Below are 12,612 nucleotides of genomic sequence, written 5' to 3' on the forward strand. Positions count from 1 at the left end.
TCATGAATACAAATGTTTTCATACAAATTATTTATACACGCATTACAAATAAAGATTTCTACAAATTTTGTAGGTCAAACTGTTCATTTGCTTTATTTAATTTTTGTGGTTTGTGTGCATTTGTATAAAACTATTATAAATATTGCTCATCAACAAAACATGAGCATGACCAAATAATATATTTATTTTACAAGAAATGTGATCAAGTAACAACGATAACGTGGAGGGAAGCACGTATGAAAACGAAATATTTGTACTATTTATTTTCCCTATTTAGCTGTAACTTTCCTTTTGTCTCCATATATTGAGCATTGAGTGGTCTGTTGGGTTGTGTGTGTGTTTTCAGTTTGGAATGGGATGGAGGAAGATATCGTCTTCCATAAGGGTTTCCCTCATGAAATACACACAGACTTGGTGACCTCCTTTGGATCATCGAGACTTGTTCCGCGGAGCCACCTTTGATAATGAAAGCGTCTTGAGTACTGGAGCAATAACGTTAAATTAAGCAGAAATACAAAAATAGTCACTTACCACCATCAGATGTCCATTTTTGCCTTTAGAAATCATAGGCTCTTGGCCAGTACTGAAGTCCACACCGCCCTCTTTGCCTGCCTGGATCTCAAACTTTATGCTGTGAGAAGATCAAATGTTAACACGTTGTGTCCAAATGTACATTACAGGTTGGAAAATAAGTGGTTAGCCTTTTTACCTTCCCTGAACAACCTTGATGTTATTCTGCTTGTTTGCAATCATAGCCAGTTTGGTCAAAGCTTCAAACAGGTGGTCACACTGAAGTATCATGTCCCCCTAAGATAAAACAAGCTACATTAGTACTTGGAAATGATGTATGAATTTGTGTAATATTGTATCGTGAAATAATTTAGAGTTTACCTAAAGGCCATCGGCCATGACAAAGTAACCAGTGTTAGCATGAAGCCTGGTTTGCTCACCTTCTGTTTTGGCTCATTCAAGGCAACGTGGAGGATCATGACCGAGTCTCCCAGATTACTGAGAGAAGCACCTGTGTAAACAAGATCAATTCACTGTTTTGAACATTGATGATAATAAATGTTTCAGCACCAAATCCGAATGATTTCTGAAGGATCATTCGACACTAAGGACTGGAGTAATGGCTGCTAAAAATTCAGCTTCATTTAATTATTTATAAAATGTTATTTATATAGTTGCACTTATGTAGTTATGTTAAAATATAATATTACAGTTTTCTGTATTTTTAGTCAAATAAGTGCAGCCTTATGTTTCAAAAACATACAAAAATCTTACTGACCCTAGACTCAATAGGGAAAAGTTGTAGATGTTCTCAGTAGTGTATAATTGTACTTTTAGGTGTGCAACATGCCCTCAAAATCTCTAAAGGGTGCATATTGGTACCTTAGGAGTACACTGTAGTACCTTAAGGTACTAATATGTATCCTTTAGGGGTAAATATGGTACAAGGTTGTACCTTTGAGGATACTGCCCTGGTGAAAATCTTGAGGCATGCTACAGGGGAATAATTAAAAGGAGACATCTTTAAAAGTGCTGTCATGTTCTTTTACTTCACAACATATCAACCCACCTTTTAGAGAAACAAAGTCTACTCTCTGCTTGATCTTAGCCTCTTCTACCAGATATACAGCAGCCTGAGTGAGAATAAGTTGCCTTGGTCTGGGTTTAAATCCATTTCTGTCATACTTCACCACAGGAATGCTGTACTGCAGAGAGAGAAAGTGTGTTTAGGTGACACTGGAAACAGGCTTTTTTTCTATTATGCATGACTGACAACTGGGGCTCATCCATTAGAAAGATTCTTAATACCTTGATACGTTCATGTCGTATAGTCTGAAGAACCCTCATATTGATGTCTTGTTCATCTGATAAATGAAAAGAAGTGCATAAGACATACAAAAGGATGCAAAACTAATTGCTGTTTTTGTAAACTGTACTGACTGATTCTAGTGTCCACAAAAGGAACAGCAATGCTCGAAGGGTAGCTGTCCTTCTTTCCCTTAAAGATGGCACTGGTTACTACTTTTTGTTGCAGCTGTGAAAAGACACAGAATTCGAGTCTTCATTGTCATCATCAGCCAAAATGTAAACATGGCGAAGTTAGATGAAACTGTATTTTAAGACAGAAAAGCATGTGACAACAGTGATAGTGACCTGTGCTTTTTTTTGTGGCGTAATTCCCCGCACATACTTCCGCACCATCATACGTGTGTGCAGCTGCCGCAGAATCTCTGAGGTCTACAAATACAACAGCATTAAAGACATTCCCAGTTTTAAATACTATTGCACATGAACGTTTGCAATGCATACAGTGGCCTCAAAAAAATATGTAAAATTAAGCACTTAACTCAATGTTTATGACCTCTTTTGTGTATGCCTTATTTTAAATTATTAATTTAACTTTTTTTTTACTTTGTATTATTTTTTATTGCTTTTTTATTTTTTATGTGTTCTTTTTATGACTACAATTTGTGTGATTTTTATGTAAACCACTTAGAACACCATATGAAATGTGCTATTATGAATAAATTCGCCATGCCGTAAGTGTTCAAACTTTTTGGGGCCACTGTTGAATACCTCTGTCATGACTGGGGGAGGTGTCAGCCATGTGGTCTTGTCCAGGACAGTCTTTGGTAAATTGTCTTTCAGTCTATTTAGGTAGCTCTGTCGAACGAAGGCCAGGTATTCAGAGTTGTCAGTAGTTTTTGCCTCACGTCGTGTGATGTAACCCTTAATAAATCTGCATGGATAAAAATCATGTCATCATGTAAAAATCATGTGAAATGTATTAATATTTACAAAAAATAATAATGATTAATATTACATTAATAAATATTACTAACTTTTTAATGACTTTTACAGCCCAGGCTCTGCGGTCTCTTTCTTTGCGTGCCTGCACTCCTCTCCAACACGTCTCAATTTTTGTAGCTAAATGTTGGCAAAAAAAAAAAAAACATATTTATGCTATAATAAATATAGTTTATGTTGCAATGAAGTGTCATAATATTATGCAATATATAGTTAAAAAAAAAAAATTAAATCAATAAATACTGTTATTTACCAGCCTCTTTCTGTTTTCGAAACTCTCCTTTGGCTCTGTAACCTTTGTATTTGGCCTGTATTCTCGAAGCTGTAAAAGCAACATGAACACATGCTTATTATAATACAAGAAAAATAATCTAAATGTCTCTTTTGAGTTCTCTTTTGCTTACCCAATTCATGTTTGCAGATTTCAAAGGCATCTTCTGTTGCAAAAAGTGTCCTGGCATATCGTATGAATATCTTCGTCCTTTGAATATGACAGAATATGAAGAGCAGTTCAGGTTTGTGTGGTGAGAAACGGGTGCTAATTTCTCAGTTTTAAATTGTGAAGTTGAAAGCCTGACACCACTCACTTGCCCATTTTGTATTCATCAGGCTGGTAGCCTAGATGTTGCACGAGTTTTTCCACACCTTCTGCAGGTACACCTTTCCAGTGGGGCCAAGTGGCAGGACAAAGCGCTTTATACCTTAGAAATGTTGCATTAGATGAGCATTTTGAGTCTATGAGGTGTATTTAAAAGTTAACAGCTTTCACATCTGAGTATGTGATGGTATTAAATGCCATACCTCTTTAGAAAAACCTCATATCTACGTCGATATGCAAATCCAGCTCGTCTGACCCTCAGATGCTCCATTAACCCCAGATATTTCACCTGGTGCCTAACCAGAACTTCATCAAACTTGCCTGTGATGAAAAGAGAGGATAAACAGAGTGAAAAAAAAAACATATTTCTATTTTACCCGAAATCTAAATTCAGTTTGCACACAAAAATAAACAAGCATGTGCTTTTTCTCTGAATAATTGTATTTGTAACATTTATGAGTTCTTAGTATTCACATACACACGTTTCTCACCTGGTTGTTTATTGTCATTAGACTTGAGGCAGCGCACATACCACGCTTCCTTAGCTGTCAGAATCTCCGTCAGCCGCAGAAGACTGTTCTTAAACTGAGTGGCCACCTACAGATTTAATTTCATAATTCAGATTAAAGGAAATTGTATAAGGTAGCATGCGAACTGTCAAAGAAGCAGATTATTCATCATTTTATTTTATTTTATAGGATATTTTCTTTGTTTTTCTTCATTCGCCTTGATTTAAAATAGCAATAAGCTACACTACTCATTAGTAATTTATAGTAATAAACTGTATACATAAGGTGTGTATTGAAAGTATGGAAAGAATCCCTTGATCACATACAAACATTTGCAATATAAGTTTGTAATCAAGGTATTAATTAATTACTTTAATTATTTATTTTGTAATCATTTCACCTTATGATGTTACAAACTGCATTTTGTCACATTATTGTGTGTGTGTGTTTTTATATATATTATATATATATATATTACATTAAATTAAATTAATTACATTTATGCATTTAGCAGAAGCTTTTATCCAAAGCGACTTATAGTGCATTCAGGCTATCAATTTTATATATTCAGGCTATATATTCATATATATTCATTCAAGCTATCAGTTTTTACCTATCATGTGTTCCCGGGGAATCGAACCCCCAATCTTGCACTTGTAGCTCAAGTGGTAGAGCATTGCGTTATCAAGCGTTCAAGGTTGGGGGTTTGATTCCAAGTACAAAATGCCAGTACAAACAAATTATAAATCAATCAAATTTAAACCCAAAAATGTTTAGGTCAAGAGCATTACAGTGCATTGCAACACTTCTCTTTTTTATTTATATTATTTATAGATCATTAGTGGTGACACTAGTACAATGATAAATCATTCACATTTAAATCATCATCGTCAAACCCAATGTGTGCAACTTCCATTTAATCTAAAAAAAAAAAACATCCCTACTAGCTTGAAAACAACTTTCTGTACTTTAATTGAATATATTTCAGTATTTTAACACAGCAAGTGGACTCACTGTCTCGGGTCTTCTCTTACTGTCTCCCTCAGTGGCTGGAAAGCACTGCTGTATTACTGGGTTCTTTGACAGGCGCATTGCCTGTTGGTTACACACATAGAGACATACAGATATATGAGAAACACACATGCATGAACACATTTACTACCATTAACTCTTGTAGGACCAAAAACAAGGGAAAGGAAATTATTAAGTGGCTTTTATGAGCCAATGTTCCTTTCATCCACACAGACCAGCATTATCCTTTATTGTACACCCAGTGCACTTACGTCTTTGATGTTCTTGTACAAAAGATCATTGTTTTTGTCAATGAAACCTATTGAAAAAGAATAGATCATAATAAATTAAAGGTTGTGAAAGCCAGAAAACATGTTTCTGAGGTTAACTGGCATCTGAGATGTGTTTTTGTGCATCTTCTCTTACCCACAACGCAGTAGGTCACCTCCCCTGCATAATGAAGAAGACGAAAATCTCCTCTCTCCAGAGACTTGCGGGTCTTTTTATCAGCCAGTTTATACCTTCATTTCATAGAATAGTAAGGGAAATTGATCTTATTAGACTACAATAAAAACAAGTCACTAAAAATGTCTGAATGAAGAACAGAAGTTTCCACTGGATAGAGAACAATAGCAGGCCCTCCATGTTAAACAATGTATAACATTTACTTGCTTAAAATACACATCTATTAGAATAATAATAAATAATTGTATATTTATTATCTGTACTGATAAATGCACTGCATGTAATTAAGCACATACATTTGTATGCTTTCTTCTCAAGTTTTTTGGATGTATGTTTTCTGAGAATCCTTCAACCTTGACATTGCTAGTGCTATTGTCTATTAGTGAAGTACAATAACATGGAGGTTCTTAAATTAAATTTAAATGTATGCATTTAACAGAAGCGACTTACTATCAATTTTACCTATCATATGTTCCTAGGGAATCGAACCCCCAACCTTGCGCTTGATTGCATAATGCTCTACCAATTGAGCTACAGGAACACTTACAGGTTCTTGGCACTCAATCAGTAATTCAGGAACTTAATTTGTGTTTGACCTGGATAAAGATTGAGCAACACAACATCGTTATCTCTCTCTCTCTCAGACTGATGTGCACTTTCATCAGGGTGTCAGTCAATACATGGCTTAAGAGAGACCGTGTGGCCATACTAGGAGAGTCACTCTCACTATCAGAGGCTTGTAGTGAAGAATCAAACTACTGACAGTTTCTAGCAGTACTGAATCCATTAAAAGATACTTAAAGCAGAAGAACTCTTGTTTAGTGCCACATTAAATATTAAGGTAATTATCAAACACAAACTCACGTTACAAAGTGGGGATGATTGCCCATTTTCTCTTCAAGTTTATCAAGAAAAGTGAGATCCGTGGCATCACCCGGCCTCATACACTCCTCATCCTGAAACACCAAAAGACCCAAAAAGTGCCAGAGAATTATATCTATCTACAGTATTTCTCTTCAGTGTGTAAAAACAGTGTCCTTATTATTCCATACCAACACAGAGATGATTCCTCTGTGCTTCTCTTCCACCAGATCACAGATGATTTTATTGTTGAAGAATTGCACCGGCTCCCACTGAAACACAGTGAGAGAAAAAAACCCTTATTCTATTATTCAAGCTCAGCATATCATTCCATTATGATGTCTGAATGATGAATGATTGATTTGTAGCTCACCCCAATTCCTTCTGCTTCATATTCCTCCTGTTCAGCCTTCAGTGTCAACTGAATGAAGAGCTGCTGTAGCTTCTCATTGCAGTAGTTAATGCAAAACTGCTCAAAACTAAGCATACATATAATTAAAAAAAATCTATAAGATCATGCACACAAATTATCTCTCTGTATCTATCTATCTATCTATCTATCTATCTATCTATCTATCTATCTATCTATCTATCTATCTATCTATCTATCATCTGTCTGTCTCATTTAAATCCAAACACATACCTGTTAACAGAGAATACCTCAAATCCATAGATGTCTAACAATCCGATGACTGTCTTCCTCTCAGAATCCTTAAAAAAAGGTAAAGAATGAAGCAAGTAAATAAGTTATTTCGGTTTCCATCATAGTTTCATTAAATCTGTCCAGTAGAATTTAGTTAGCAACAATATTTCCATTTCTTTACAGTGGAACAAACTGCACCCAGCGGCTTTGAAATGAATTTCACCGCGAACCAATCAATTGTCACTAATCAATGTCCTCAAATGGTAACTGAAATGTTATTTTCTGTTGTCCTCTTACTTTATTTTCCAGAGACTCATTGATTCTGTTGACCAGCCATGTGAAGGCACGGCCATAGATGGCTTTGGCCAGGGCATCTCTAGCATAGATGGCATGATCAACAGTAAATGGACTCAGAACCTGGAGGCCAAAAGAAAAAAATACAGTTATCACCTGCTTCAACACTGATCTTGGATAAAAAGACAAGTAAATCATTACATTGCAAACTTGTTTTACCTCCTCTGATTTGGCTTCAATCTTCCTGAATATCAGAGCTTCATGAAGGACCTGTACATGGATTCCTAAAAGCTGAACATCAACACAAAAAAGCAATGTTTGTTACTCAGATATGTAATCATTTAGAGTATGTCAATGTAAACTATTTAACATGATTAAGGATATATATATATATAAAATATCCAACTGACCTTGGATACCCAGCGCAGTGCTGCATTAGTGTTGAGAGTAGCATAACCTTTAGTGTCTCCATCAAAGTGCACGTTCCCCAGATGGAGCACACTAGCTATAATCCCAAAGAGGTGCTAGGATATTAAAGAAAAACTGTATCTGTTTATGTTCAAAGGTTGCAACTTTCATCATACTTGCACATCGGATCATTTATACACAAAAATTGCTACTCTTCTTACCTCAATGTCATTAGCATCAAAGTCAATGACCGATAATGCATTTTTAACAGTTTTCCAGTCATTCTTGTCATTAATGGAGCTCACATTGGAACATTCTCCCTATTACAACAAAAAAAGACTTATAAAAACACCGGAGAGTCTGATTCTACTATTTCTATCTGATTCTACGATTTCACAACTATCTTCTACTTATTTTGCACATCAGATTTAAAAATAGAAGTCATACCTGAACTAAATAACTATAACGTTTAGTCTCCTTCTCCAGGCCCAGGTGCCTCAGTAGGTCTTCCTCTCCTCCCTCCACCAGCTGGTAGAAAATATGAAAGTTTCTCTCACCGTGGTTTTGGTGAACTACTCTAGACTTTTCCAGCAGATAGCTGAGGATGTGGCCACCAACAGCATCTCCCTATGCATTAAACAAGCATGAACCTTCTTTAACAAGCCATATTATTTAACAGGATGAACTTAGTATGGTATTCGTCAATACCTGGCAATCAAACTGGATGTCCATATACTTCCCAAAACGGCTGGAGTTGTCATTTTTCATCGTTTTTGCATTTCCAAAGGCCTAAATGCACATGTAATGAATGTAAAGCATATGTAGTGAATGGTCAGACACAGTCTGAGAATATTATCGTTGGACTGACCTCTAGTACAGGGTTGGACATGAGCATGCGGTCTCTCACAGTGTCCAGTAATGTGGTACTAGGACAGCTGACCGCATAGTACTGCAAAATCTTCTTGGAGGCCTCAGTTTTGCCTGCTCCACTCTCCCCAGATATCAAAATAAAGTTGTTGTTGGCTTCTGACAGCATGGTGTGATAGACATTATCTGCTAATGCATATCTGAGAAAATAAAAAGTATTTCTATTTTCTTTACAAATGTCTAATTTACTGGTTTGGCAATGAAGGTAAGTTAAACACTTACATATGAGGGGGCAGCTCAAAGAAGTTCACTCCCATGTAGAGGTCCATTTGTTTCTTGGTGTAGATGTCCAGTTCTTTGTATGGGTTTACAGATATCAGCAAAGTTCCTATGTAAGTCTGAGTATAGAGACATTTGACATGAACTTAATCACATTGAATATGTAAAAAGTAAATGAACCTTTGTTTTTGATATCTCACTCACATATATCAAATCCTCTGTGAAGCGCTTCTTCAGATTGTCCAGGAAGGCTGTCTCACTGTTGTGGGCATCAAGAAGCACAAAGTCCTGGATGCCAACTCGGTCTCTGGCAATCAGGGCTCCCTCCAAGTCCAACTGACCCAGTTTAACCTTTCCTTTCTGCCAATCAGACAAGTACAACAATGACCATGACCCAATGCAATTTGTTTACACTGACCAAGTCTATAGCACTGTCATTCTGCAGCCATAATGATCAAAAACATATTTTTTAAAGCAGTAAAGCAGTAAAACAGATCTAAATATAAATTTCAGTCAAATAATCAGTGACTTATTTCCAAAGAAATATTGGCTGTGGATGAGGCAAGGTTAAGATGGAACTGGCTTTTTTTTTCAACAATGAATATCAACAGTAAAACTGAACTATCTAGTGACTTTCCATCCTTTCATTAACAGACTAGCTATCATGTTAAGATTGAAACCGAAAATCGGGGTCTAAGGTCTCTGATAGAGTCACAATCATCCAACCGCATAATCCCCTGCTGAAGTACTTTATAATGCTGTTCTCTATTGTAGAGGCTTTTGTAATGAGATATCATCTGCAATGAGTAGACCATGTTCCTGTCCCTATGACTGACAGCTTTGCTTTCGCTAAGAAACCTGTTTAAATAGCATGTTGTGATTGGATTTATTCTACCAACCGTCTCAGATAGCAATCAGTACCAAGCCAAGAGTGCATGTTTTCAGTATACCTGAAATATTCCCTGAGATACAGGTTTATTTTAAAGCCAACATCAATAATAATGTGGGCTTAAACAATGGCAATATCTAGTCTCCAGTGTGTATCATTTACACAGGTCACAAGTGTGACCTGTGTAAATGAACAGAATTGTTAACATAGAAAGAAAGCAAAGAAACTTTAATGTTATAATGTTAATACATCGAAGTCTTTCTTGGGAACTCAGGAGGGTGTTTAGTATGAAACTGCAATCCTCAACCCTAAGGAACAATGTGCTTCAGTTACTTCCTCAGTTCAGTGTTTGACATTGTATATTAGATAAAAAAGACCAGAGAAGTATGTTTCTCAATAGAAAGAAACTTTCGAGGCATGCATTACTTCTTTCCTCAAAATTTTGCATTTTTATATGCAAGATGTATTTAGGATTTCCAGTGGACCAGCAGTAGAAATTTGCTCTAATTTGTCCTCTTCCCATTTTTTTAGAGCACAGGATATTTGACTTTCATATATTGAATTAGAAGAATAAACAGAAAAAAAACTAAGTTTAATCTTACGACTAGCAGCCCCCAAAATCTTCTGCCCCCCATTCACCCCTATAAACCTCATTTGCTTTGAAAGAGGCCAGTTTTTTGTCCTGTAAATTCCAAAGAAGATGGACAATGAAGAAGCTTTTAAAATGCAGTCTACATTCCATTACACATATTCTCTCTGCATATCCTTTCAAAATTTATTCATTAGAAAACATTTAATGTCACACCGAATTTCACACTGGGCAGTCCCAGGACAATAGATGAGATTTGGCCTATTTGGGCTGGTGTGGGCTAGTTGGTTGTAGAGGAGGGGGCAAAGTAGCAGAAGAGGGAGAGAGAAAGAGGGAGATATGGCGGGAAGGAGGGACAGAGGAAGGGAGGGAGGGGGGTTGCTTATATTTGTCTGATCTGAGAGTTTCTGAAATGAGGCCTTCTTGAGACAACAGGACAGACTAAATTGTGCTGTAACGGTCTGAGTCCCGCTGATCTCTGAGACACTCATTTTGCATGCCCTTGTGGCACACAATGGACGCTTGTTCAGAATGGCGCAGTTATATGAACACCGTAATCAAGGGTGCTTCGGGAGGGGGGACGTATTTCTCAGATGAGAGATTTTCTCCCACCTGTCCACCGATGAAATTTTCATCCCAACGTATGCGAGTTGTGAATCACCACCCACCACCTCACATCACTTCACGCTTTCCACTATTTCATACGCTCACCGACAACCCCAAAACATGCCCCTCCCCCTCTCACCCTGCATTAAGCCAAAGGGGCAGGTGAACAATATCATTGAAGATCCCCCATTTGAGATGTCAGAACCAATCTCAATCTCAGCGTTATTGTGGAGACTCCCCCTCTCTAGTTTCTGTCCTCACATGGGAACAAGCTGAACTCAATGTCACATGAGGAACAATGGACAGAGGGGATGCAAATGTTTATAGTGTGACTCTTTCGGTGTGATAAGACGCATGGACATCTCATAGGTCTGAAGAACCTGTATTGGTCACATACACAGTCAAAAGTTTGGACACACCCACCCATTCCTTTTGTATTATATTACCATGCATAAATAAATGAATACTGTAAGCTGTTATATCTTAGTCAAAACTATTAAGGTCGACCATATTTTCATGACTGTGTAGCCTGTAAGAAAAGGAAAAACAATACAGAGGCCCAAAGTCAAGAGATCAGTTTCTATTTCTTTCTATTTCTTTAGTTGGAAGATTTAATCTTTCTCTTTCAAAGAAAGTAAAATAGCCATAGAGACACAAATCATTTAAGTCACAAGGCTTGTCAGCCTTTTGTCACATCAAGTACATCGGCTTCCCTCTTTGGTATAAAAGCTATTGTCTTTTAATTAAGAGATAGTCCTTCAGCCTGGTCTAAAGTGTCAGTTGCGGCTGAGTTTAGATGACCTCGACCAAATCAGAAAGGGAGGGAAGGAGAGAAGGGAGAATGGAGGAAGAGAAAGAAAGATACAGCGAAGACATCCTACTCCTCAGAAGGCCTAGCCAAGAATAGGAAAGACTAGACAAAATGGAAAATAGCACTCTCCTAAAGTGAACGGTGAGGTCTAGTTACATCTCTCTTACTCAGAGTAAAGGAACTTGAAGTTTTGACAGGTTTACAGCTTGTGATTAATCAGCTGGGTGATATATTGGATATTGCACTACACTAAAGCTTTCACCACCAACTGTGACGGAAAAAAGCAAACAGGAATCAGAAACCAAAAATAGAAAAAGAGGCATGTTAATGGTCACTTTGAATGCTGAAAGTCTTTTTTTTATATTTGCTTTTCATCATTATTTCTATACTATTGTTTTCTTTGCTGCAAAATATTTCTGGATGATTATAAAGATTATTGCAGTTAGAACTTATGTTCAGTAAAACACACTCATTCAAATATATTTAGACACATGCAAACAGGTCGTACCTGCATCTTTGGTCAGCTGCCGATCAAAATATGAGAACTACTCGCATCCAGACCAACACTGTCCTAAAAAGTCCTTTCACGTCCAGCTAGAGCCAAGCAAATCCTACCATCCCGACATGTGCCATGGAACACCCCAAAATTTCACTGTGGATCTAAAAACAATCTTGATACAATTTTTCTCCAAAAACTCATCAAAAGTTTTTCTAACAAGGCTTGCGAGCAGTTCAAACTAAGGTGGCTCAAACGCAGAGAGGATGCCCATCTATTATTGCTGTGCTCATCGCAGAAATGACCCATGTTCTGGTGGCAAGGCCAGGGTATTTAATGATTCATGGCCCAGTCAGGAGGGGGTTCAGAGAAGCAGAGATCTTATTCAGTGCTTACCTAGGTGTCTACCACTGCTCTGGGTGTAACACAAAGATACAGAAACACAATCCGACTAAACGTGGAAATCAAC

General features: G+C 37.1%; 1 protein-coding gene across 1 annotated transcript; it reads right to left on the minus strand.

Annotated features, from left to right (window-relative positions):
- Positions 1-186: 186 nt before the first annotated feature.
- On the minus strand, positions 187-9,201 carry myo1ha (myosin IHa). The gene is given in 32 exon segments (XM_052595968.1): positions 187-456; positions 532-631; positions 710-807; positions 951-1,021; positions 1,580-1,715; positions 1,819-1,874; positions 1,951-2,044; positions 2,164-2,247; positions 2,587-2,749; positions 2,853-2,937; positions 3,071-3,139; positions 3,222-3,298; positions 3,405-3,518; positions 3,619-3,736; positions 3,907-4,012; positions 4,939-5,019; positions 5,208-5,254; positions 5,362-5,456; positions 6,265-6,356; positions 6,453-6,533; positions 6,635-6,740; positions 6,905-6,972; positions 7,202-7,321; positions 7,418-7,489; positions 7,609-7,722; positions 7,828-7,926; positions 8,054-8,233; positions 8,315-8,395; positions 8,475-8,673; positions 8,756-8,871; positions 8,957-9,145; positions 9,148-9,201. Coding segments are annotated over 32 exon segments (3,192 nt in total). The 3' UTR covers positions 187-429.
- Between the last annotated feature and the right edge of the window lie 3,411 nt (positions 9,202-12,612).

Source organism: Carassius gibelio, chromosome A5 (genome assembly GCF_023724105.1).
Source record: "Carassius gibelio isolate Cgi1373 ecotype wild population from Czech Republic chromosome A5, carGib1.2-hapl.c, whole genome shotgun sequence".
Taxonomy (NCBI): Eukaryota; Metazoa; Chordata; class Actinopteri; order Cypriniformes; family Cyprinidae; genus Carassius; species Carassius gibelio.